The 27,872-nt window shown below is 43.6% G+C and overlaps 1 protein-coding gene across 1 annotated transcript; it reads right to left on the minus strand.

Moving 5' to 3' along the window:
* Positions 1-902: 902 nt before the first annotated feature.
* On the minus strand, positions 903-24,284 carry LOC114553047 (anoctamin-7-like). The gene is given in 22 exon segments (XM_028574143.1): positions 903-1,293; positions 1,295-1,324; positions 1,441-1,531; positions 3,491-3,630; positions 3,823-4,028; positions 5,054-5,214; positions 5,497-5,594; positions 8,374-8,428; positions 9,639-9,750; positions 9,962-10,064; positions 10,446-10,541; positions 10,860-10,997; positions 13,539-13,682; positions 13,839-13,935; positions 14,034-14,124; positions 15,216-15,381; positions 16,753-16,863; positions 20,870-20,927; positions 21,566-21,702; positions 22,909-23,016; positions 23,222-23,352; positions 24,161-24,284. Coding segments are annotated over 22 exon segments (2,511 nt in total). The 3' UTR covers positions 903-1,179.
* Between the last annotated feature and the right edge of the window lie 3,588 nt (positions 24,285-27,872).

Consider the following 27,872-nt stretch of genomic DNA (forward strand, 5'->3'; position numbering starts at 1 on the left):
ACTCGAACAGTTCTAGGGCATAGCAGGACACTGCAGGGTGTAGCAGGACGTAGCAGGGCACTGCAGGGCTCAGGGTTCAAGTCCAACCTGCGGCCGTTTGCTGCATGTCTTCCCTCTCTCTCTCTCTCTCCCCCCCCTTTCCTGTCTACAGCTGTCCTTTCTATTGAAGGCTAAAATGCCCCAAAAACATTTGCATAATACACAGGGCCTACAGTTGCATGTAGGGGCGCCTAAGGCCTTTATACATACCTTTTTTTGCATAGAATACTAAGTGTTTAAAATAGCCTAATAATTGTTTGTTTTCATTTTAAAACATGTGGAGCAGTGAATCCTCAGGATAAATAGTTAGTTAGCTGTTTAAATAGTTAGTTAACGGTTTAAATAGTTAGCTAACTGTTTAAATCGTTAGCTAACGATTTAAATAGCTGTTTAAATAGTTAGCTAACTGTTTACATTTTGGGGTTCAGCCGAATACCGAATCCACTGGTTAAGATTCTGCCGAATCCAAAACCGAATACCGAATCCGACTCCCTTCCTGAGTCCATTAACACAGTAAACACATTAATGAAGTAAACAATGTCCACAACAGTGTATTTTTCATTTCATTTTATTTTAACTTAAAAAAAAAAGAATAGGCAACATTATGCCAGGAAGAGAAGTGGGAAAAACTATTTTGACAATTACCATAGGTCTATGTTTACCCTATCTCAAGAGCCAATCAATATCCCAAAATATTAGCCTTTACGATTCATCCCAAAATATTAGCCTTTAAGATTTATAATGACATAAAGTAGGCTACCCTCAAGTACAAACCACAATGCAAAGAAAAGTGTTTTTCTTTTTTAAAATCAGAAGATGTTTGGTGACTTAAAGGGGAACTATGCAGTTTTTTTTTAGCTTAATTGACCTGAACTGAACAGCTTCAGAGTCATTGGAATGGTTATATGACTTTTTTCAGGTTGAATGGTGGTTGTCTCGCTTCCTCCTATCGCCTGTGAGTGGAAAAACCACCCTTGCAACTTTGGGCATCAGCGTCAGAAAGTATTGCGTAACATCAGGTCTTGCGATGTAACGAATTCTTCACGGTACTGCACACAGGAAGCAAAATTACGAATCCCACTATGGCCACGCCAATGGGACTTGGTGTGGCCATAGTGGTAGATCTGAAATCTTTTAGAGCTATAACTGAAGTCTTGTAGAGCTCCAACTGAAGTTTTTTAGAGCTCTGGCCATGTAGTGTTCCCTCTTTATCTTCAACTCAACGTCCTCGGGGACGTCAGGGACCATCAGGTCGAATCAGACGACCAACAGAGAAGACCACATGCTGAGGAAGAGAGGCAAGAAGAACACATTGCATCGTTCCGTCAGCTCTTAGCATGTATTAGCATGTTAGCATGTGTTAGCATGTTAGCATGTGTTAGATGTGTGAGAGACACCGACCTCGAACACGATGACAAAAGCGAGTCGTAGGGCGAGAAGGTAAAAGAAATCGGGAAGGTATTTTCCATCCTGATCCATGAACCCCCGATACCTGAAACAACAGAAACAACTAGAAAATTCCGCAAGAAATTTTGACAGTGCGCCTGCTACTTGGTGCACATCTGAATAACACCGACTAACAGTAAATCTGCTGTTTGTAAAGAGAGGACAACACGGCCTACAGTAAAGAGTCTCCATGATAGGAGGAGGAGTTTGTGTTTGGTTTTTCAGAATTTTTGAGAAACTCTATTCAAATTTTAAAATGTTAGGGCAGTATTAAACTTTCAAATCACATTAATACTTTATGAAATATTCAACCTGATTTGAGGCTTTTTAAAGCAACAGGCCCTTTTCAGACAGCTACTGTCCTCACATTTCTTACACAACACACCATTCTCGCACAGGATGATCAGCAGGGTGTCATATCTCTCACAGTATTAAACATTAAGCGATAGGAGTTACAGTTTTTGAGCTAGAAGCAGGACTATCTAAGGTGCGCTACAGTCTCATCTCTGTGAAAACACCTGTAGGTGTTGAGGCCTGAAGTCAGTTAGGAGTCAGTCAGTTGGTCAGTTAGTTCATCATTACATCATGTTAGCTGACAAATAACACCTCTTCTCCTTTCTTCATCTTCTCTCCTCTTTTCTTTCTCTCCTCTTCTTGTCCTCTCCTTTTCTTCTCCTCCTTTTGGCAGTACATGTTGTCACCACAGGTATTAAGTTAATATCATTAGTAACAGCTGATCTGAGCTACCTTTACCTTTTCAAACGTCCATTTAATGATAATTCTACCTCTTAAGTTTATTCTGTAATTCAAAAACCGTGGGTCCAAACGGCAAAAATAAAAGAGAGATAAAAGTCTGTTGAACGCATTGATGTGGTTTTTATGTTTGTGGTGTCAAATATATGCGACACAGAGCAGGTAACAAACAGGGAACCGTGTCACTGCCTGATGTGAGTCGAGGTCAGATTTGAGTCGCACATGCATCACTACAAGATGCTAACGTCTTTTTGAGCTAACGTTAGCAATCAAACAATCATAGATAGCTAAAACATTTTTGAAATGATTTCCATCTTCTGTTATTGTATGTAAAGAGAAAAGTTTATTATTTTATGGATTTCACAAATTTCAGTATTACACGTTATGCTGTAAACCATTTAAATCTGAGCATGCTCGACTCACATCAGGTAGTGACAACCGCCTGCATCCTTCCAGATATTATTTTTCATTGTTTTTATCAGCAGTTGGTGTGAACAGAGCCAAAAGTTTAAGTCCGGTTGATTCCACAGTTACATGTCTGCGACCGGCACAACATTTCCTATATTTTGACCAACCATGATGTCTGAAGAGTGAAAACTGTAGGGGAGAGAGCAATTTGTTTGGAAATATTTCAGAGAATCATAATGCAGCTCCCCATTCTGACCTCCCCTCTAGCTCTCAACATTCCGTCCCCATACACACACATTGGAAAATCTGAACCGGTCTGAAAACTGGACGATACATAACCTGTGATTTGGTAAAAACCGTGTTTGATATCAGAATGCCCATTTAGCCCAATAAAGGCCAAAGTCTTGTCTTTGGTTTAAACTTTTAATTATTTTTCTACATTAAAGTATGGCAATACAGTATGGCCCCCAAAGGGGAGTTGTCTTGAGCTATGATAAGCGATTTACTGAAGATTTCCCATTAAAGTCTATGGGAAAATTTTGCGCCATTTTTAACCGATTTCGTGAAAACCGCGCGACAAATCTCTTAAAATACACATAGAACACCATTCCCGTTCATTACACACGTTTTAATGTATTTTGTGTGCACATGTTGGCAACGCTCCATGACTAGTAGCAGGACAAAAGTGTGGTGGAATAATTAGTATGCGGGATAATAGTGTGCCGATTGCTGCTGAAGCAATCTGCAATATTATATTCTGGTCAGTGGTGTGTGTCTGTGTGTGTATGTGTCTGTCTATGTGTGTGTGTATGTGTGTGTGTGTGTGTGTCTGTGTGTGTGTTACCTGCAGGGTGGGTTTTGCCCGCTGTAGTTGCGCGGTGATGTTGCCAGGGTGAAGTTGATGAAGCCGCTGAGCGTGCTGTCTCTTGTGTAGCCGTAGTACAGGCGAGGCAGGAAGGACGACGTGAACGCTATGAGGAATGCCTTGAAACACACACACACGGACATGCGCACACACACACACACACACACACACACACACACACACACACACACACACACACACACACACACACACACACACACAAGGGTCAAAATAGCATTGACAGAGTCTGCAGCAAAACCAATTGCCCCTCTTGGGACAAATAAAGTTCTGCTTGACTTGACTTGACTTACATTGGCGAGCACGGCCAGGTGCGTGATCAGCTGCATGATGGGAAACCAGATGCCGATATCCTGCGCTCGCTCAGCCACCGGGCGGCGATACTCCGTCACAAACTTCTGAGCGTCCAGACGGATCTCCACCAAGTTATTAATCAGAGCGAAGAGCGGAGCGAGAGGACACGCCGCCACGAAGATAGTGATGAAACCAAACTGCATCACTGGCGAGAAAAGAGGAAACCAAACTGGATCACTAGCGAGGAAGACCAACCAGACTCCATGTAAATAATCAGGACTTTTAGCGTGTATAGAGCCAGCATATCTCCACCAGACTCCATGTAAATAATCAGGACTTTTAGCGTGTATAGAGCCAGCATATCTCCACCAGACTCCATGTAAATAATCAGGACTTTTAGCCTGTATAGAGCCAGCATATCTCCACCAGACTCCATCTAAATAATCAGGACTTTTAGCGTGTATAGAGCCATCATATCTCCACCAGACTCCATCTAAATAATCAGGACTTTTAGCGTGTATAGAGCCATCATATCTCCACCAGACTCCATGTAAATAATCAGGACTTTTAGCGTGTATAGAGCCATCATATCTCCACCAGACTCCATGTAAATAATCAGGACTTTTAGCGTGTATAGAGCCAGCATATCTCCACCAGACTCCATGTAAGAGTCTGGTGGAGTTTGGTGATGGTGATTTCGGGGCTTTTTCATGTTATACTAAAAGGATCTTACTTTTTAACTAAAAGGTCTATCTCTGTAGGGATCCTTTTATAATGTTGTCAGAAGGTTTAACGTTACATTGCAGCTTGTTTCTCCCTTAATACTGGACTAATATCAGGGATTGTTGTTCAGTCACTTGTAAACACAAAAACATGGATAAATTGGGTCCAGGTTGCAAAAAAACCTTCAAACACTCATAGTGTGTCACAATTGAGGACTACAGATGTAAATTAGCGTGATGCTAACTCAATGCATCAAATGGTTTCATTTATGTTTTAATTCTCCTACAAATTAAATTGCAATTGAAAATTGAAATTCAGAAACTTCCATGAGTGCACGTACATGTTGTCTGAACGTAGATTTCATCCAACAGGACCAGACTAATACGGAAAGCCAAACAGTTCAAATACAGTACATGTGATTTCTCACACGTAAACAACATGTTAACAACACATAGATATCCACAGATGGCGCTTTTTTCAATATTTTGGGCATATTTATTTGCTCACCCATCTCCATGTATTCACTGAAGAGTCCCTCGCAGAGCAGCAGCTGGTAGTCTTCCTCCCAGGGAGAAACTTTCTCCTCTTCCTCCCTCTCTTTCTCCTCTTCCTCCCTCTCTTCCTCCTCCTTCAGACGCATCTTCCTCTTCTTCCACGACTTCAGCTTCCTGCCAAGCACTTTCAGTTTGAAAAGAGTCGAGCAAGAGTTTTATTGAACAGGACTTTGTTTTCAGTCAGTCTTTATCGATGTGTGTGTGTGTGTGTGTGTGTGTGTGTGTGTCTCTCTGTGTTTGTGTGTCTCTGTGTGCGTGTGTGTGTCTCTGTGTGTGTGCGTGTTTTTGTCTGTGTATGTGTCTCTAATAATAATAATTCATTACATTTGTATAGCGCTTTATCATAGACACTCAAAGGGTTTGGGGAGGTGCGTGCGTGCATGCGTGTGTATTTACGGCCAAATGAACTCATAGATGTTGTTGATCAGCTGTTTTCCGACCATGATGACCAGCAGCTCCTGAGCCAGTTCAATCAGACAACCACCGGCTCCACACTGCAAGAAGTAAAGGTTCAAAAAAACATTAAAAAAAACACCATAAACAGTTTTGAAAAGTGTAAGCATTAGATCCTGTGACATCAGTTATGAAAATGATCATCTTCATTACAGTTTTTCTCAGTCGCTTTGGTACATTTCTCGAATCATCCTTGACATTTGCAAAACACTAAGTAACATTTCTCAAAACAATTCGCACAAATAGCAAAACACCATGGATTATCAGCAAAAGCCAGTCTCTTGCTCAAAATCCTTAGTTCATCTCTCCAAAGTGAATATCTGTGTCAATGAACATGTCAGTGCCATCAGAATGAAAGGTTCTTGTGTCATTGTGTACGGATATGCTTAGTCATGTTCAAGATTCAAGATTATTTTTATTGTCATTCCAAAAAACACTTCAGGAAGTGCAGCGTAGAATGAAATTACGTTGCATTGGACCACCATAAAAACAGAACCCATCAGCAGCTAAAAGAATGCAATTATAAATAATGTCAAAATACAATAAAAATAAGATAGCTAGCATTTAAAAAATATGAGAGATGTAGAAATACACGTGTAATCTCATATCCCGCCCATACCCATACATATACATATATCATATGCACAACTACTGTATATTCCACATTGTCTCAGTTCAGTGTGGTGCTGTTCAACAGTCTGATTGCAGTCGGGAAAAAACTGTCGCCGAACTGAACAGACCTACTCCTAAAGCTGCAGACACACCAACCAGACAGCTGAACGTCGGCAGAAAAGGCAGTCTCACCGAGTTGGTCAAAAGAATGCATCAGAACACACACTGAAGAGACGTGCCGTAATAAGTCTCCATAACACATAATAATGTGAAGTCAAGATTCACCTGGGAGCAATTTACCAATTCAGGAAAGATTTAGAAAAAAAGTCTAATGTAAATGTAATAAACTGTATTTATGCAATGACAAATAAAGCTTGATTTGATTTGATGTGTGTGTGCCTACAGCTGTTCACCGGTGGGTACGCGCGTAACGTGATTAAATACAAATGGTCAAAATATTATTTCTTCTTTACAGTGAAATAGACTTTGTCTTGTAGTCTAGGCTATTTTCAGTTCTTTTCTTAGGCTATTTTGGTTTTCTATTTTCTTTGTATTTTCAAAGTTAAGTATTCATTCATTCACATTTTACAATCTAGATAGATAGATAGATAGATAGATAGATAGATAGATAGATAGATAGATAGATAGATAGATAGATAGAAGGTAGGTAGGTAGGTAGGTAGGTAGATCGATCGATCGGTAGGTAGGTAGGTAGATCGATAGATCGATAGATCGATAGATAGATAGACTGGTAGGTAGGTAGGTAGAAAGATAGATAGATAGGTAGGTAGGTTGGTAGGTAGATCGATAAATAGATAGACTGGTAGGTAGATCGATAGATAGATAGATCGTTAGATAGGTTGGTAGGTTAGTAGGTAGATTGATAGATAGATAGATGGATAGATAGATAGACTGGTAGGTAGGTAGGTAGGTAGAAAGATAGATAGATAGATCGATAGATCAATAGATAGATAGATAGACTGGTAGGTAGGTAGGTAGAAAGATAGATAGATAGATAGGTAGGTAGGTTGGTAGGTTGGTAGGTAGATCGATAGATAGATAGACTGGTAGGTAGATTGATAGATCGATAGATAGATAGATAGACTGGTAGGTAGATCGATAGATAGATCGATAGATAGGTTGGTAGGTAGATCGATAGATAGATAGATCGATAGATAGGTTGGTAGGTTTGTAGGTAGATCGATAGATAGATAGATCGATAGATAGGTTGGTAGGTTGGTAGGTAGATCGATAGATAGATAGATAGATAGATAGATAGATAGATAGATAGATAGATAGATAGATAGATAGATAGATAGACTGGTAGGTAGGTAGGTCGAAAGAAAGAAAGATAGATAGATAGATAGATAGATAGATAGATAGATAGATAGATAGATAGATAGATAGATAGATAGATAGATAGGTAGGTAGGTAGGTAGGTAGGTCGATAGGTAGATAGATAGATAGATAGATCGATAGATAGATAGATAGATCGATAGATCGATAGATAGATAGATTGATAGATAGGTTGGTAGGTTGGTAGGTAGATCGATAGATAGGTTGGTAGGTTGGTAGGTAGATCGATAGATAGATAGATAGATAGACTGGTAGGTAGGTAGGTAGAAAGATAGATAGATAGATAGATAGATAGATAGATAGATAGATAGGTCGGTAGGTAGGTTGGTAGGTAGGTCGATAGATAGATAGATAGATAGATAGATTGGTAGGTTGGTAGGTAGATCGATAGATAGATAGATTCCTACACCTCCTGACGTTCCTGTCTGTTGGGCCTCAAATTCTCATCCACATCACAACGAATATTTTCTCTGCAGCGTGGAAAGTAGAAAAAAAGTCTAATGGAAATGTATAGAAATACGCTTGACATATTATGGCAACTTGTTCAACCTTTTTGCATGTACAGACTTATGCTATGAACTAATCCCTAAATGTTGTGGGGGGGTGAAACTATTCAACAGAGACCCATTATAATACATTTTGATCAACATGACAGAAGCAATTGATAATGTGGCAGTAGATATGTATACAGCAGAGAAATGTACATAATCATTTGCATGGGTGTACCAAAGCAACTTGTTTAAAGAAATGAGAAGAAGAAAAGATTGAACAGGTAGTTTTGAGAATTTCAGTTCTGATCTGAGAAATGTACCAAAGCAACTAAAACAAAAACTATAAAACAGACAGACTCACGTCTTCGTTACGGAGTCCAAACAGAGTGTTGTATTTTCCAGGGTAACCAACGAAACTAGACAGACAGACAGACAGACAGACAGACAGACAGAGTCAATATATTTAATTATTCATCTGAATGTTGCTTAATTTTACACTATGGAAAAATTCAGGTAAATTTAAGATATTTGGAAATTTGAGATCTCCACTAAAGCTTTAAATAAAGTTTTGTGGGATTGAATAATGTTTGGCTGCAGAGCAGACAATGCAAAGAGGCATTGTGTTTTTATCTTCAGCCTGCGGGAGGCACTGTGTCTCCATCTTTCATCTAGCTGCTGTGTTTTACTTCTCCAATCCAACAACCCAGCATCCTGCCTTCATGTTCTCATTTGATTGGTTTTATTTTGAAAGTAAAAACTGTGAATCTGACTCCACAGCAGCTTCCTTTTTCAGCCCGACAAGGCAGGGCTCTGCAGATGAACCTGCCAGCCTCGCTGTGATACATTACATTACATTACATAGAGTCTTTTTTTAAATTGCTTTTTAAAGGCATACAATGCAACTTTTTTTATTGGAACTGCAGCTCGCAAGCTGTAGTTCCAAAGAGACAACCTGTAGGGGGACCGAAGAGGGAAAAGTCGCATAGTATGCCTTTAAAAGATTTGACAGAACGTAGAAAGGGAGGCAAGTCATTCCCGAGCCTAGGAGCCACTGCCTGGTGTTGTGTTCCTATCTTAATACTGAATTAGATAGTGTATTCCAAATTTAATCACCACATGGAGCTTCTTCGTTTACAGGTTTTATTGTCTGAACACTCCCATTACAGCCACATGCCGTCCGCCTATTCCCGTACGTTACTCTCCCGTTACTTCCTGTTTATTAGACATGTGACCTCTCTAATCCAATACATGACACCTGGAAATGATTGATCCCCTCTCGTTTTAAAATGAGTGCTGGGAACCACTAATAGCCTCTGACCTAATGACCTCAGACTACAGATGGGAGTATGAAGCTGAATCAAGTCATAGATGTAGGGAGGAACTTGAACATGCAGGGCTCTAAAAGTAAGGACCAGGATTTTAAATTGAATTATATACTGGACATCTTTACATTACATTACATTATATCATTTAGCTGAGGCTTTTATCCAAAGAGACATTACAAGAACATTAGCTTTAAATAATGAAATATGAAAGTGCAGCATCAATAAATATATATATATCATTTTTGATTGATGATTGGCTGAACCTGCGAGGCTCGCTGTGATTGGTTGAAGCTGTCCTCACCTGCCTTTGAAGAAGGCGATGTAAACTGGAGCTGAGAATAAGTTGACGAACTTTAAGATGAAAACTTTGAGGATGAACATGTCTTCATATTTAGTCTGAGTCCGATGCATCTCTGAGAGAAAACACACACACAAACACACACAGAGACAGACACACACACACACACGCACATAGACAGACACACATGCACAAACACACACACACACACACACACACACACACACACACACACACACACACACACACACGCATTGAACTATTTGGATAATTTATCACCACTAAAAAAGGAGAGAGCATGACGTTCAGTCTAAAGTGTGACTCACCCCAGTGCGTGAGGACGTTGGCCAGAGACGTGTAAACTTTGGACAACATGAGGATGATGAAGAGGTTCAAAACAGATCCTGAAAGACTCGCTATCCTCGCGGCCTAAACACACACAGACACACAGACACACACACACACAGAGACACACATGCACACATGCACACAAACACACACACACACTCACACAGACAGACAGACAGACACAAACACACACACACAAACATACGCAGGCACACAGACACAAACACACAAACACACACAGATGCGTGAACATTTCATAAAACCATTAAAGGCATAAAAGAAACTCAAAGAAACTCAAAAGAGTCAAAGAAAGAGTCAGTGAAAAAAAGCTTGAAAGTAGTACACAGCATAACAGAAGTGTGAAGTCAAAATGTTGTGGAGTCCCTCAGGGAAGCTGCCTGGGGTATCTGATCTTTCTATTAAACCTTATTCATTGGTGTAGGTGTGTTGTGTTGTACTCACAGAGAACGATAAAAAGCCGTTAGACTTGGAGATGACAATTCTCAGGATCGTGCGATACAAAATGATGGCGATGAGGAACATCAGCACCACAGCAATCTGCACACAGGAAGTTCAACTAAGATAATTCACCAGAGCGCAGGAAATGAATAGTTTGACGCCAAAATTATTCTACGGAAAGACACCCAGAGCCCCCCATCTGGTTTTTAGACCGTCTCCTGTTTCAACAGCCAATAGAAATCGTGTGAACTGGCAGGTTTCAAGACGCTGCAGACCGACGCGTTGCAAGACGTTGCAAATTTCGCGAATCTTTGGGCTTTAAACACACACACACACACACACACACACACACACACACACACACACACACACACACACACACACACACACACAGACTTTAAAGATCGTGAGTCTCACCAAAACAATGATGACCATGTAGCCGGTCAGAGTTCTTTTGAGCCGTTTGTTTTCAGGAAAGTAGGGTTCCTCTGCTCCGGTAACAGGGTTCCTCATGTTCATCGGCGCCATAGCGGTGAACTCTGGACGCGGTCGCTCCTGTGGAGGACAGAAGTATGACAACCATCAGAAACTCCCAAACAACGGGAACAAAAAATGATCTGCCGTGTGAATGTCAGACGCAGCCTGAAGTACATCACTGGGAAACAAAATCAGATTACATCAGCCCACAAAGACACACCAAGCCTCCATGAAGAGCTCCATGTCTAAAAGCCACCATGGGCTTAGCGGATAACGGTGGTACTGCACCCCATGGCCCAGAAAGACTTTTCACATAGACATTGCATGGCAAAAGTGAATGTCTATAATTCTAGCGGATCATTTGTTTCGGGGTATATAAACCTACCAGCTTGAACACTGAAAGGGTCCTTGTTTAAAACGTTACGTTTTTAAAATTTTTAACATTCACTAGAAGCGAATACAGAATTATTAAATTTGAAATGATGAACGCGCATAATGGAGCGAGCACACCATCGGGACTGTGCCCGCCCGCGTCGCCTGGACTGCGCATGCTCATTTGACTGTAGCTAGCTGTAATAATCTAATGGCTGTAGCTCCAGCAGCTAATGGCTGTAATTCACCATGTGTTCTATTAATACATCCATGGTATTATCTTATAATACACCTGAGGGATGTATGGATGTATGTATGTATGCTGTAAAGCCTGTTACGTGGATGTAACGTCATTAGCCTTTCCCAAAACTGCCAGGGCTATCAGCTAGTAGCTAACATCAGCGGTAGCTAGCATGGGAGAACGGTAACACTGTACATAGATAACGTTACAGACATAGTGATTACATCGCCTTGGTTTTCTCAAGACATCCATCGTTTATTTTGATAAGCATTACTAATTAATACATGGCAAAGTGAAGTATTATAATGAACATTGTCGTTAACTGTTGATGTGTATGTCCTGTTGTCTGTAATAAGGTTAAACATTATGTATGGTGGCACTCATTTTCACCTCCTGGTGATAATAATAAAAACATTTAATTTCCTTTCATATCGAAATATGAGACAGACGGTACAACATCAACAGACGCTCTGTTCACAACACTGCAGGGTAACCTACTAGCTAGCTAGCTAGTAGCACAACATCATAATTACATCTCCTTGGTTGTCTAAATACATCCATTGTTGATTTAGCTAAGCATGTAAACGATTGGGAAAAACGAAAACACAATGTTAAACGTTAGTGAATATTTTAGACAATGAAACGGCAAGTTTATGAGTTCGCTACGTTTACCAATGTAAAGACGCGAGAGAGAAGCTCATGAACGCGCATGTTGCTACCGGTTGCTACGACAACACAAGCAAATTGTTGCTAGTGCGCATGTCCATCGTGACGTCATGGGCCAGGAATGCGGAAGAGCCGAGCTCCATGTTGGATTAATGCGCTTTTGAGCACTCTCATTGGAACGTACAGGGCTTCACCTGAACACTGTATCCAGTTCTCTTAATACATCCATGAGACACACAGACACACACACACACACACACACACACACACACACAAACTCAGTTTACATCTGCCCACACAGTGCTTAAACTACGTAAACAGATATTTTGTATATGTGTCTCTGTTTCTGTATTTATTGTTTATTCTTGTTAATGTTTAATATGTTTGTGTATGTATGCACCAACCATCACGGCCAATTGCACACTCTGTCTACACTCTGTCTTAGAGGGTGACTACCCTACACTCTGTCTTAGAGGGTGACTACCCTACACTCTGTCTTAGAGTAACTACCCTACACTCTGTCTTAGAGGGTGACTACCCTACACTCTGTCTTAGAGGGTGACTACCCTACACTCTGTCTTAGAGGGTGACTACCCTACACTCTGTCTTAGAGGGTGACTACCCTACACTCTGTCTTAGAGGGTGACTACCCTACACTCTGTCTTAGAGTAACTACCCTACACTCTGTCTTAGAGGGTGACTACCCTACACTCTGTCTTAGAGGGTGACTACCCTACACTCTGTCTTAGAGTAACTACCCTACACTCTGTCTTAGAGTAACTACCCTACACTCTGTCTTAGAGGGTGACTACCCTACACTCTGTCTTAGAGGGTGACTACCCTACACTCTGTCTTAGAGTAACTACCCTACACTCTGTCTTAGAGGGTAACTACCCTACACTCTGTCTTAGAGTAACTACCCTACACTCTGTCTTAGAGGGTAACTACCCTACACTATGTCTTAGAGTAACTACCCTACACTCTGTCTTAGAGTAACTACCCTACACTCTGTCTTAGAGGGTGACTACCCTAAACTCTGTCTTAGAGTAACTACCCTACACTCTGTCTTAGAGTAACTACCCTACACTCTGTCTTAGAGTAACTACCCTACACTCTGTCTTAGAGGGTGACTACCCTAAACTACCATACACTCTGTCTTAGAGGGTAACTACTGGGGCTATAACCTTCTTTCTGATTTTAAAAACAAAGCAGTGTAGCTTTCTTCTTGCAGCTTGTGTGTTGGCGCCATGGTGTGGTGTTCAGAGGACAAGGCACTGAAGGACTATGCTTTTTATTCTTCTTTTGAGTAATTTAGTGTTTAGTTTAAGTGAGACATGCACCTCGATGTCCTCGAACTCGGAGCAGTCCCAGCGGTGAGATAGAGCCGTACAAGTTCTCTTCCAGTACTCCAGAAAGGTGACGGCCCACAGAGACATGAAGACACTGAGAAACACTGTTCCTCCGTTATCAAACAGGATACCAGCCTGCACAGACACACAGGTGGACAAACGGACAGGTCAACAAGAAGCCAAAAAGCGTTTTAAAAAGCACTAAAAAATTCAAACAAATGCAAAAAAAAAAACATCTACAAAAGCATTAAACAGAGACCCTGTTGGACAGACAGACAGACAGACAGGTACCTTGAAGGTCAGGCAGATGCTGGAGTAGTTCCACTGAGTGCAGACTTTACAGAGAGGACACATGATGAAGCTGTCCCCGCTGTCACATAACTCCTTCCTACACACACACACACACACAGTCAAAGGCAGAGAGTGACAGAGTGACAGAGTAAATTCATACATTGAGAGGCAGAGCGTGACAGAGTGAATACGTACGCGGGAACATCGGTGGCCATGAGCCAGAATCCAAACAGGAAGACCACCAGACCTACCAGAGACGCCGGTAGCAGCCAGCCGGTGTAGAAACCTGCAGACAGACAAACAATGGAACTGAAGTACTCAGATTATTTGAGTTAGAATACTAATAACACACTGTATAGATGGCCTGTGAAGGGATGTGACAGCAGTTAAATAAGTGGATGGTGAAAGGCAACAGGTAGGATTTAAAGTGTGTGGATTTGTCTGTGCTTGGAGGCTTGCAAATATTCATGTTAACAGACTAGCTAGCGTTAGCTAACACTGGGAATGTAGCAGCCAAAAGGGGGTTTACGGCTAGCTTAGAATATGCAAAACCGAGGCTGCTGAGCTGAAAACTGGTCAATATAAGGTAGCATGTACAAGAAATGACAAGAATCTAGAACTAATAACTAATGCATAACTAATGCAATAACTCTGGTTTACCATGGAATCATGCATAGAGTTGCTACCAAACTTGGAGGCTTGCAAATATTCATGTTAACAGACTGTTCTCAGACTAGCTAGTGTTTGCCAACACTAGCAGCTAAAGTTGGGTTTACGGCTAGCTTAATGCAAACCAATGCAGCTACATTTAGATTTTGGTTAAACCCTATGGTACCAATCCCTTGCATGACGTATCTCAATTTTATTAAAGGACAATTCCGGCGCAAAACGAACTTAGGGGTTAATAACAGATGTATACCCATTTGATCGCTCTCTGGGACATGTTTTCATGCTAATCGAATGTGTTTGTAGCATAAAACAAGTGTGTGTGTGTGTGTGTGTGTGTGCGTGTGTTTGGGCGTCCGTGCCTGTGTGTGTGTGTGTGTGTGTGTGTGTGTGTGTGTGTGTGTGTGTGTGTGTGTGTGTATGTGTGCATGCCTGTGTGTGCGTTTTCTTTCTTCTCTTTTGACGTATTGTTGCTTTGTTTTTACGTTTGTCAGTTTTAGTTACTTTTCTATATATTTCTGTTGCTTCTTTCGAAGTGTTTGTCTTTTTTTCTTCAAAGTTTTTGTTGCTTTTTTTTGAAGTGTTTGCTGCTCTTTGTGACGTTTGTCTCTCTCTCACCAGGAGTTGTAACTTGTAAAACGTGAGTATTTCTCCGCTGTGGTATCAGAATTTCAGTTAAAGTAAACTGGAGAACGTTTTGTTAATATTCACCGAGCCAGGCAAAGTACAGCGCTATTTTCTCCCCGAAGTATTCCCGGATGTGATCCAGAGGCTGGTAGCGTCTCCATGACGACCACGTGGCCCAGTACGAGTACAGGATCTGTCTCAGACCGAAGGACTGGGGGAACACCGGGGGGGTTGGCGGCTGGAAACCGCCCTGAAAGAAACACCGGGAGAGAAGGAACAGACAGACAGATAGACAGACACAAACACAAGGTGAAGCATTGATACGCATTGGGCTTATCAGGTGCTGCAAGCATATCACTCCGCCCAAGTAGCAGAAGTAGCAGTGCTTCGCCTTTCTGAGATAGTATAATTAGTATAGTTCCCAGTATGTATACGGTTAGAAGATGGCTGTGTCTCATGTGACCTTGTTATTTGTACACGCTGTGACTATACAAATCACAACATGTAAATAGGAAATTGTTGGCATTATTCTGTCACTTATTGGGAGCAGTAGGCTAGATAGAGCCGGTTACCTTCAGGGTCTGTGCTAAGCTAGGCTAGTTGGAAATGAGAAGGGTATGTATGGACTTATCTAACTCTGGGGGCTATGGTGAATAAGCTAAAGTCCCAATAAGTCTGCGTTTTCGTAGAAAACAATAAGGAAACTCCAAGGCACTCTCTTTTAGAAACACTAAAAAGCCCCTGACGAAGGCTTGTATGGAGTTTCCTTATTCTTTTCTACATTATGATTATCCCTTCCAAAGAGCACCTCAAGCTAACATTTTGAGTCCTGGAAGTGCTCCGCTACAGACATTTGATAAGTCGGCGTTTTCCTTTAATGTTTATAATCCCCTCCGGGAACCATCACCTTATCGTGGTGGAGAGGTTTGTGTGTCCCTATGAACCTGAGGGGTGTGTTGTCTGGAGCTGTGTGCTCCTGGTAGGGTCTCCCAAAGTGGTCTCAGGTGAAGGGCCAAAAGGAGCCAGTTGAGGTGGTTCGGGCATCTGGTGAGGATGCCACCCTGGGCGCCTCCCTAGGGAGGTGTTCCAGGCACGTCCAGCAAGGAGGAGGCCTCGGGGAAGACCCAGGACTAGGTGGAGGGAGGTCCAGCTGGGAGGAGGTCTTGGGGAAGACCCAGGACTAGGTGGAGGGATGTACAGCTGGGAGGAGGTCTCGGGGAAGACCCAGGACTAGGTGGAGGGAGGTCCAGCTTGGAGGAGGCCTCGGGGAAGACCCAGGACTAGGTGGAGGGAGGTCCAGCTGGGAGGAGGTCTCAGGGAAGACCCAGGACTAGGTGGAGGGAGGTCCAGCTGGGAGGAGGCCTCGGGGAAGACCCAGGACCAGGTGGAGGGAGGTCCAGCTGGGAGGAGGTCTCGGGGAAGACCCAGGACTAGGTGGAGGGATTATATCTCCAACATGGCCTGGGAACGCCTCAGGATCCCTCAGTCAGAGCTGGTTAATGTGGCTCGGGAAAGTGAAGTTTGGGTTAGGGTATAACCTGGGTTAAGGTTAATGTTTATGTCCCATACAACCTGGGTTAGGGTTAATGTTTATGTCCCATATAACCAGGGTTAGGGTTACCTCATGCAGCGGGTAGGCAGCAGAGAAGACCTTCTCACTCAGCAGCCGGTCGATTCCTACCTCGCCCTTCTTCACCGAACCATAGGGAGTCCGGGCCAGGATCTCGTACAGCTGCAGGACGGGACACACAATATACATGATGAAACATACTCTGTGTGTGTGTCTGTGTGTGTCTGTGTGTGTATGTGTGTGTGTATTAGTGTTACTATGTGTGTGTGTGTGTGTGTGTGTGTGTGTGTGTGTGTGTGTGTGTGTGTGTGCGTGTGTGCGTGTGTGCATGTGTGTGTGTGTGTGTTTTTCTGTGTGTGTTAGTGTAACTATATGTGTGTGTGTGTGTGTGTGTGTGTGTGTGTGTGTGTGTGTGTGTGTGTGTGTGTGTGTGTGTGTCTGTGTGTTTATCATGTCCAGACAACCAAATAGCCTCTGGAAGCCCAACAAGAGGTCAGCTATAATTAACTTAATTTCATTTTCTGGCCTTTTGGACCATTTGCAGCACTGAACATTAACTCCTCCTACAGATTTAAATCAGTCAGTATAATCTATAGACCTTGCTAAAGGTAAAACCCAAAACGCTTTTGTGCTTTTGGTCCAATGGTGTGGGCGTGGCGAGGTGATGGCTTCATGTTCTTCTTGCCTTTAATGTGATTGAATAAGTAAATATTCGTGATGATCCGATGACTCGATGTCAGTGAAGTGTGAGCTGCAGAAATCACTCTCAACAAACTTCAGTGCCGTGTTCTGATTGGCTCAGGGAATCAGTAACCAGGATGTTTCAGTCAGCAGATGGATGCTGTGAGTGTCGATGCCTCCTCCTCAAACACAATCTATCAACACACACACTTACTGAGCCTGATGGGGTCACACACACACTTACTGACTGTGCGTGCGTGCAAAAATGCTCTGTGTGTGTGTGTGCGTGTGTGTGTGTGTGTCTGTGCGCATGTGTCTGTCTCTGTGCGTGCGTGCATGCAAAAATGCTCTTGTATGTGTCTGTGTGTGTGTTGTGTTTTTTGTGTGTATGTGTGTGTGTGTGTGTGTGTGTGTGTGTGTGTCTGTCTGTCTGTGTGCGTGTGTGTTTGTGTGTGTCTGTGCATGCGTGTGTGTGCGTGTGTGTGTATGTGTGTTTTTGTGTGTGTTGTGGCATCACAAGGGGACGTGTGGTAGGGTGATGCTAAGTTCCCCTACAGGAGTGGCTACCCTATGACAAAATGGCCGCCACCCAAACTACAGGTCCCAGAATGCACCGCACGGGGAGGTGCAATTGCCTCAGTCCCTTGATTACAGCAGGTTCTCATTTGGCCCCTTGATTACAGCCTAAGTACGAGGCGCTCTCATGAGAGAAGACAAATAAGAGCAGAGGCAAAGAGGGGAGTTCTTGGGGAAAGAACCTAAGTTACCAGGACTTTGTGAAAACATGGTTTTGTAAGTAAGTTTTTGAGTTGGAGTTACTGTTTTTTGTTTGACTATTTTTTGAAAAAGACTGCTCTAAAATAAAACCTCTGTTTGCTTGCAACCACGTTTTGGCTGGTCTCTGCCCTACACCCCGCCTGCTGAAAAGAAAAACCTCTCACAACATCACATATGGTGGAGAATATAGGCAGTAGGTGCGTAGAGACGGATGAGTACAACTGAAGATATTGAAGACTTGGTGGAAATTTTTTCAGGACTTCACACAAGGGACTCCCAAGCACACATGGAGCAACTACTACAGATGCTGGTGGAGACCCAGAGGGCACAGCAAGAAACTAATGCAGCCTTGCTGTAACAGCAAGTAAAGGCGAATCAACTCAAGGAACTGGAGCTTCAAGTTTAGTTTGGCACAGCATTTCCATAATTGGAGTTTCCAATGAGGGGACCACGGCCCGTGCCCAACAGCATGAATAGATGTGAGTAACCAAGAGGTGGCTAGAACCTGAGAAGAACAACTCAGCCGCCATTGTGGAAACCCTGGTTATGGACGACAGACCAACTTGCCCGGTAACAGTCAACCGGTGTGATGTAAATGCCTTGCTTGATTCTGGAAGTGCTCGGACCCTGGTCCAGGAGGCTGTGTTGGAGGCCTCACACCTTGCTCACGGTGAACCGATTCCTGTCGTTTGTGTCCATGGAGACGCCCGGGAGTACCCAACTGCCCTGGTGAGGTTAAAGACTACGAAGGTGTTGATATGGGAGTAATTAAGACACTCCCAGTTCCTGTCCTGATCGGTCGAGACTGTCCAGTCTTCTCCAAGCTGTGGAGGGAAGCCCAAAAGACACGAAACCGGGAACCCCGAAAACGTAAGTTTTCACAAGGAGGTAGAGAATTATTGTTGCAGTTGCCCAGAGTGCCAGGTCACAGCTCCAAAACCAATGTACAGAAATCCGCTCATTCCCTTGCCCATAATAGAAACACCTTTTGAGTAGGGCTGCCAAAAGCAATTCTTACTGACCAATGGAGTCCTTTTATGTCCAGAGTTACTCAGCAGTTGTGTGCTCTGCTTCAAGTGAAACAGATCCGAACCTCAGTGTACCATCCACAGATTGATGGATTAGTGGAGAGGTTCAATCAAACCCTCAAAGCCATGCTGAGAAGGGCCATTGGGAAAGATGGAAGAAATTGGGACCAGCTTCTCCCCTACCTCCTGTTTGTAGTAAGAGAAGTCCCACAGTCCTCCACCGGTTTCTCACCCTTTGACTTACTGTATTCCTACAAACCAAGGGGACTGCTAGACATTGCCAAAGAGACCTGGGAGGAGCAACCCTGTCCCCATCGAACCATGATTGAACATGTGGGGGCGATGCGGGAATGAATTAAACCATACTTCCCATTGTGGAAGAGCACATGGCGAATGCACAACGAGATCAAAGTGCAGCCTATAACAGAACAGCCCAACCTATGGAGTTCAAACCAGGAGACTGGAGAGTTTTAGTGCTGGTACCCACAGTAGAATGCAAATTCTTGGCTACGTGGCAGGGACCATTTGAGGTCATTGAAAGAGTGGGGGAAGTCAATTACAGAGTGCGACAACCGGGAAAACTGAAATTTTAGCAAATATACCATGTTAAAAGAAATGGCATGATAGAGAGGCACTGTTCACTGTCTGTTCTCCCTGTCCTGACCTTTCCCCTCATCAACTACAGCAAGCCCGGGAGCTGGACGGCAATCAGGATGTTTTTTCGTCCCTCCCAGGCTGCTCACCTAGTGGAACATGAAATACGCACACAACCTGGACACGTGGTGAACCAAAGACCATATCGGGTTCCGGAGGCATGTAAGAAGCTGATTGAGGAGGAGGTAAAGAAAATGCTGGAGTTGAAGTTAATTGAAGAGTCGAAAAGTGCTTGGTCAAGACCTATAGTCCTGGCAGACAAACCTGACAATACGATACATTTCTGTAACGACTTTAGAAAGGTAAATGCCGTGTCCGAGTTTGATGACTACCCCATGCCTCGGGTTGAAGAGCTCATTGAGAGTCTGGGCAATGCCCGATTCAATAACCACTCTAGCCGTTTGGGTTATGTGGAGCACCTGCCACGTTCCAACGTTTAATGGATCAGGTATTAAAATCTCATGAAGAATATGCATCTGCTTATTTACATGATGTGGTGATCCAGAGTCCAGACTGAGAAAGACACTTACCTCGGATCCAGAAGGTCCTGGATTCCCTCCGACAAGCAGGCTTGACGGCAAACCCCAAGAAATGCAAGCTGGCATACAGTGAAACAAACAACCTGGGGTACACCATTGGCCGGGGCCTTGTCAAACCTCATGAGGCGAAACCTGGGGCCATGGGGCAGGTGAGATCCTTTTTAGGCCTTGCCAATTACTACAGACGGTTCATCCCTGACTTTGCTATGGTAGCTGCTCCTCTCACAGAACTAACCACAAAGAAACACTGCCGGATGGTGAAATGGGCCCCTGCGGCGGCAGAGGCCTTAAACAATCTGAAGAGAGCATTATGCTCAAAACTAGGTCCTCATGGCCCCGACTTTATTAAGGAGTTTGTGGTCCAGGCAGATGCCTCGGAGGTGGGTCTGGGGGCTGTCCTATCCCAGGAAAATGCAGGTTTTTATTTGAATCGGAAATTGCTGCCAATATGTGTGTGAGTGTGTGTGCAAGATGTTGAGTCCTACTCACCACTTTGTGTCTCTGAGTCGTCTTGAAGAACGTCTCTCTGTTCTCGCTTCCCTTAAACCTGCAGACAGAAATTATTATTTTTCTTATTATTTAAATAATATTTAAATTAAAAGTGTCTGATGGGAACAAAGATCTCTGAAATTTGCATGTTGAGATATGCTGCCTCTATACACGCTAAAAGTCCTGATTATTTACATGGAGTCTGGTGGAGATATGCTGGTTCTATACACGCTAAAAGTCCTGATTATTTACATGGAGTCTGGTGGAGATATGCTGGCTCTATACACGCTAAAAGTCCTGATTATTTACATGGAGTCTGGTGGAGATATGCTGGCTCTATACACGCTAAAAGTCCTGATTATTTACATGGAGTCTGGTGGAGATATGGTGGCTCTATACACGTTAAAAGTCCTGATTATTTACATGGAGTCTGGTGGAGATATGCTGGCTCTATACACGCTAAAAGTCCTGATTATTTACATGGAGTCTGGTGGAGATATGCTGGCTCTATACACGCTAAAAGTCCTGATTATTTACATGGAGTCTGGTGGAGATATGCTGGCGCTATACACGCTAAAAGTCCTGATTATTTACATGGAGTCTGGTGTGATTGGTGATTTCAGGGCTGTTTTCCAACGTTTTTGTCTAATGTTTTCACACAAAAACATTTGAAAATAGGGTTGTGTGATATTTCACCTCTGCAGCTTGTTGGTCCTGAACTGGCAGGTGAAGCACTGCGGCGGGGGGTTTGGGACGTCCTGAGAAAAAGGGTTGTGGAGGGACAGCCGGGACAGGAAGTGCTCGGACCAGTTAATGATCGGAGAATTGACCACCTGCAGCGGGACACAAAATAAAAGCGTCAGAAGATTGAAAACAAGCATCAAAAGCACTGAAAAAAGCCTTGTGAAAAAGGGTCAAAGGGAACATTAGTTTTCAAAAGAATCAAAACAAGCGTTGAAAAAGAGAGCATGCCCCATGTAGGCTCAGTCCTTCCAACAGCAGCCGCGGGCTCGATTTCAACCTGCAGCACTGTACTGTACTGCAGCAACAACAAAACTTTTAGTAGACGCTGACTGATGCTGAACATTTGTCCTGTAGGGTTACAAATGTCCTATCAATTAAAGGCAAAAAGCCAGAAAAATCTGTCCCACTGTGGGCTAGATTTATCAAGCCGTTTGCGCCTGTTTCCAGGCGCTAATTGGTCGCAAAAACGGACGTAACTGATGCGGGCTATTTACAAACAGGGGGCACTTGGGTAAAATCTCAGATTGTCCTCCACATGAGCGAGAAGAGACAAGTTGCGCTTTCAATATGCGTTTGTGGGAGGGTTGTGGGGAAAGTGGGAGTTCCACCCAAAAAGGTGGGAGGATAAGCGCAAAGTGCACCTAATTTTATATTATATATATATATATATATATTCCGTGGTATTTAAAAAGACTGTCAGTAAGAGCGCGTCTCTATTCTGCGGGGGAAATTCTCCGCCTCTTAAAAGCAGGTCTAAACCAGCTGCAGTCGAGTTTCCTCGTAGACCTTTATGCCGCTGGTGAAATGGCAACAGTCATTTGAGCAAGACGAAGACATAGGCGAGGCTGAAAATATTTTTAACATAAGAATCACACTTCGTCGTCAGTGAACACAACATCATTTAGCGTTACAGATCAAGCAGCCGTGCAATATTAGAGTTACTGGAAGAAATCAAAAAGGAAATGAATCTCCCACTCAGCGTTCACATCCCATTCCAGCAGTTGTTAAACTCCTCGCTACATAACAAATATTGGCATAGCATCAGCAGTGGGAATATCGCAGTCTGCACTCAGCTGTATCATAGCACAAGTACCGCTTTGCTACAGCGCAATTTACGGTATGGTGGGCGGAGAAAGACGCTGATTGGCTGATGGGTGTCAGGGTTGATAAAATACTACGCAAAATGTGAAAGCATAGCGTGCGCTATTACCGAACTCGCATAAACAGACGCAGCGCAAACTGCGCTAGTGTTAGTAAATTAGGCCCTGTGTATCTGTCCCACTGCGTTGTCCCACCTGCAGAGGGACTCTGAGACTGATCTCCTCGGCGTAGAAACACAGGACGCTCCACGGAGCGCTGAGCAGCACGAAAGTGACCTTTGTCTTTGTCTGCAGGACGTCTTTCTGCAGACAGACATTGACACACACACACACACACACACACACACACACACACACACACACACACACACACACACACACACACACACACACACATTTCTTCCGTTACAAAGCGACTACGATTGATGGTTGTATGGACTTTGATGGAACGTGTATCTGAAGAAGTTCAGCAGTCATGTTTGTTCAGATGTGTGTTTGTTTTGTTCACCTGCTCCAGCAGCAGTCTGGAGAGTCGCAGTTTATTCAGAAACGCCTCCCGCTTCTTCCTATGGGCGGGGTTAACAACTGTGCTCTCCTCCTTCTGCAAGTTTATAGGCTCCTCCCACACCAACACAAAATCTGTCCAATAGAAGCACAGGATTCAAACAAGAGACAAACACACAGGTTTGTGGCACTATCTTTGTGGGGACCCATCATTGACATAATGCATTCCCTAGCCCCTTACCCTAACCTTAACCATCACAACTAAATGCCTAACCTTAACCCTTACCCTAACCTTAACCATCACAACTAAATGCCTAACCTTAACCCTTACCCTCACCTTAACCATCACAACTAAATGCCTAACCTTAACCCTTACCCTAACCTTAACCATCACAACTAAATGCCTAACCTTAACCCTTATCCTCACCCTCACCCTAACCATAACCTAATTCTATCCCTAATCCTAAAACCAAGTCTTAACCCTCAAACAGTCCTTTAAACTTGTGGGGTCCAGCATTTTGGTCCCCACAAAGCTGTTGGGACCCCACAAGCAGGGCCGGCAATTGCTATAGGCAACCTAGGCGATATCCTAGGGCGTCAAAAGTGTATCCCATTAATAATAGAATTATGAATGACAATCGAAATAAAACATGTTTATTAAACATGATCATCCTGGGGCGCCCCCTCAGCCACACGTTTACTGGTCAACCTTTCATTACGCGACGTTTCCTGTCTCAGGTCAGACTCAAACACACGAAGCTCTGAAGCAGACCTGTGCGTCGCTTAGTGTCCACTCTCTTAGTGCCCACTCTCTTAGTACACACACACACACACACACACACACACACACACACACACACACACACACACACACACACACACACACACACGTTCTCCCACCTGTTCAGGTGTAGCGACTCGGCGGAGCGTTTGGTTTACTCACCAACTCGTGTCGAGCCGTCGCTGAAGACGTTCCTGTCTGGCGGTTTAACAGGTGCATTCTGGGAGGCAGAGTCATTCAACAAAGGTGAAACAAACAGCAGGATAACAGAGAAACATTCATCCATTCATCCATTCATCCATTCATCCACCAAAAACTCCATTTGTTTCTCGAAATGTTACAACTTTCTTTTTTAAATATTTGCCATTTTTCCCAAAATATGGCCGTAGCAGACCGGAGCAACGGAAAGCCCTTAGAGCCCCAGAGCCACCCACCAGACGGCCGACCCTCGGCAGTAGAGCCAGTTAGACTGATCAGTCTCCCAGAGTCGGTCCCAAAAGTTCCTCAGAACTCACCGAAGAGACAAGACCTAATTTGTCTCCATAACAGCAGGCGGCGCTAATCTGTGTTGTCGCCCAAAAATGAAAACCGGCAGCTGATAGGACGAACGCGTCACGTGGGTCTGGCGACCATAATGGCGGCTCATTCATAATGCGAAATCTCATATTGGACTAAAATATATAATATTTAAAAAACATGTGAAGAGACAAACAGGCCGTGCAGTTGCTGAATCGGTCTTCATTTCAGATCAACAAAGGTCACTTTAAAAGATTTTCATCAGATTTTGAGAGACTCTAGTCACGCTCATCCCGCTCCCCGTTTCCTGTTTAGCTCTCCAACAATCAGATTGGTTGTTGAGTCCAACTGCCCGCCCACAGACCCAGCAAGTCAGGTCGGCCCAAATGAAGGCCGACGGCACGGGACACACCAAACAGACTCAAGTCAGCGACCTCTCCACACTGTCCGACGGCCGGTTATCGGCTCAGTGTGCCTTTAGAGCCCCCGTCTCTTTAAAAGCATCTGCCTCAACTTCCCATAATGCCTTGTGCTGGCCCTGTTTAAAGGTCCAATATGTAATATTTGTACTGTAATAAATCCAAAAATGACACCAATGCCTCATCAGATATTAAGGAAACATGTTAAACTGAAATACTATCTTTTCTGACAATGCTAATGTCAGTATTTTTTCTTTTTGAAATTTACATTCCGTGACGGAATTTATGTTTATGTTTTGATCTGTGTGTTGTTATCAACGGCCCAGTTTGACAGGCAGGCTGGGTTGCCAGATATATACCTGTAAACACGTAAACCCAGCACGCTACAGCTGTAACGGTAGTACAGCCATGAAAGCAGCAAACAAACGAACAGGATCAACGGAGATAGATTCTACATGACATACAAAAAGAAAACAGCATGTTTCTAACAGTTGCGTGACCAGAGACGTAACAACCCCCTGGTAAATATTGGAGATGTATTTGAAAGATGGAGACAGCTTAGAGCCCAAAAGGACGCAGAGTTGGCTTATTTTCTCCTGAACAGGTAAGCATTAGCTTCAGGCTAATTTATCACAGCTACTAGGGATGGGCATTTTTTGTTATTTCATCATTTGTGTTCTCACATTGAAATATATAGCTAGAGTACCCGAGTTGGTTACTTGCAAAAACATTTGAGACACAGCCAGTAAAGTGATCCCGACTGGTCCTGGCTAACGCTGCCATGCTAACCCTGCTAACTGTTAACGTTACCAGGAGGACCAGGCAAGCAGCCCATTGCTGCAGCGTGTAGCCTCTTCAGCGGCTGGAGCCGACAACGCTGAGTTATTTTAAACCACGAGAGGGGGGCTGTAAATCGGAAAGAGAGGACTGTGAGTTTGCAGTGTGTTTAGCGATTGTTGCCGTAATTCTAAGCCAATGAAGTGTGTTCCGTCGGCAAGGTAGTGGTATTTTTAGCGTTTCGTATTGTAATTCTAAGCCGAGGAAGTGTGCCTGACTGGCGTGTGGAGAGGACGGTGAGGTTGTTGTGTTTTTAGCGGTTCATACTGTAATTTTAAGCCGAAAAAGTGTGTCTGTAAGTTGGTTACAGAGCTCCACGTGAGCACGGGCTTTTATGACTGTCAATATAGCCAGCATCTACCGTTAGCTACTCCGCTGTGCTGTGGAGTAATGTCTGGCTATGTGAGACTAGCATCTACCGTTAGCTACTCCGCTGTGCTGTGGAGTAATGTCTGGCTATGTGAGACTAGCATCTAACGTTAGCAGTAACTCCGCTGTGCTGTGGAGTAATGTCTGGCTATGTGAGACTAGCATCTAACGTTAGCTACTCCGCTGTGCTGTGGAGTAATGTCTGGCTATGTGAGACTAGCATCTACCGTTAGCTACTCCGCTGTGCTGTGTAGTAATGTCTGGCTATGTGAGACTAGCATCTAACGTTAGCTACTCTGCTGTGCTGTGGAGTAATGTCTGGCTATGTGAGACTAGCATCTACCATTAGCTACTCTGCTGTGCTGTGGAGTAATGTCTGGCTATGTGAGACTAGCATCTACCGTTAGCTACTCCGCTGTGCTGTGGAGTAATGTCTGGCTATGTGAGACTAGCATCTAACATTAGCTACTCTGCTGTGCTGTGGAGTAATGTCTGGCTATGTGAGAAAAGCGTCTAGCAACATTGTTGTGAATGCTGCGGTCTCAGCCTGGCAACCTCCATTAACTTCGAGTCTGGGCAGGAGGGGGCGGGGGAAACGACTCTCCAGTATTTTGAATTGGTAGTGCAGTAACTATTTTAACCGCTTGCTGCCAGTATTATACACAATATTACATATTGCACCTTTAAAGCACAGTGTCAAAGTCAAGGCTCACGGGCCAAATCTGGTCCTTCACTGAGTTTGATCCGGTCGGCATATCACGTGTGTGTGTGTGTGTGTGTGTGTGTGTGTGTGTGTGTGTGTGTGTTGTGTGTGTGTTGTCTGTGTATGTGTATGTGTATGTGTATGTGTGTATGTCTGAGAGTGTGTGTATGTGTGCGTGTGTGTGTGAGAGTGTGCGTGTGTGCAAGTGTGTGTGTGAGAGAGTATGCGTGTGTGCGTGTGTGTGTGTGTGTGTGAGAGCGGCCACAGCAGGAAACAGGAAGTGATGACATAGACTCCCTATTCATATATATATTTGCGTTATAACGGATTTAACTCTACTAACTAGAGCCTTTATGTAGCCTTTATGTAACCTTTATGTAGTCTTTATGTAACCTTTATGCAGCCTTTATGCAGCCTTTATGTAGCCTTTATGTAGCTTTTATGCAGCCTATTGTATTCTGTATTCTTGTATTGTATTGAATGTGAAACTGTAAACTGCACGCTGATGCTTTTCTTGGCCAAGTCGCCGTTGCAAAAGTACTAATACAACTGTAAAAATACTCTCTTACAAGTAACAGTCCTGCAGTGGGAATGTAACTTCAGTGAAAGTCTGTGAGTGTCATCAGGAACATGTAGGTTACAATGAAATGTCAGAAAAAGATTTAGGAGTAGTAATTTCACTCTGTTTTACCGGGGTGATGCTGCCGTAGCTGTTGTCCAGCTCGGTTTCCATGTCAGTGGGTGTGGCGCTTTCATCCCTCTGCTCCTCTCTCCTCCTCATCCTGTAGTACACACACACACACACACACACACACACACACACACACACACACACACACACACACACAGACACACAGACACACACATACACACAAACACACTTTTTTTATTTTTTATTTTCCCTCTGTTGCAGCTCTTTGACTTGATAAACACGGCTAACATGCTGACAGCTAAACGCTGTAGTGTGACTGTACTTCACTGGAGAGCACACGTGTCACACTCAAGGCCCGGGGGCCAAATCTGGCCCCTT

The sequence above is a fragment of the Perca flavescens genome, chromosome 3, assembly GCF_004354835.1.
Source record: "Perca flavescens isolate YP-PL-M2 chromosome 3, PFLA_1.0, whole genome shotgun sequence".
Classification (NCBI taxonomy): domain Eukaryota; kingdom Metazoa; phylum Chordata; class Actinopteri; order Perciformes; family Percidae; genus Perca; species Perca flavescens.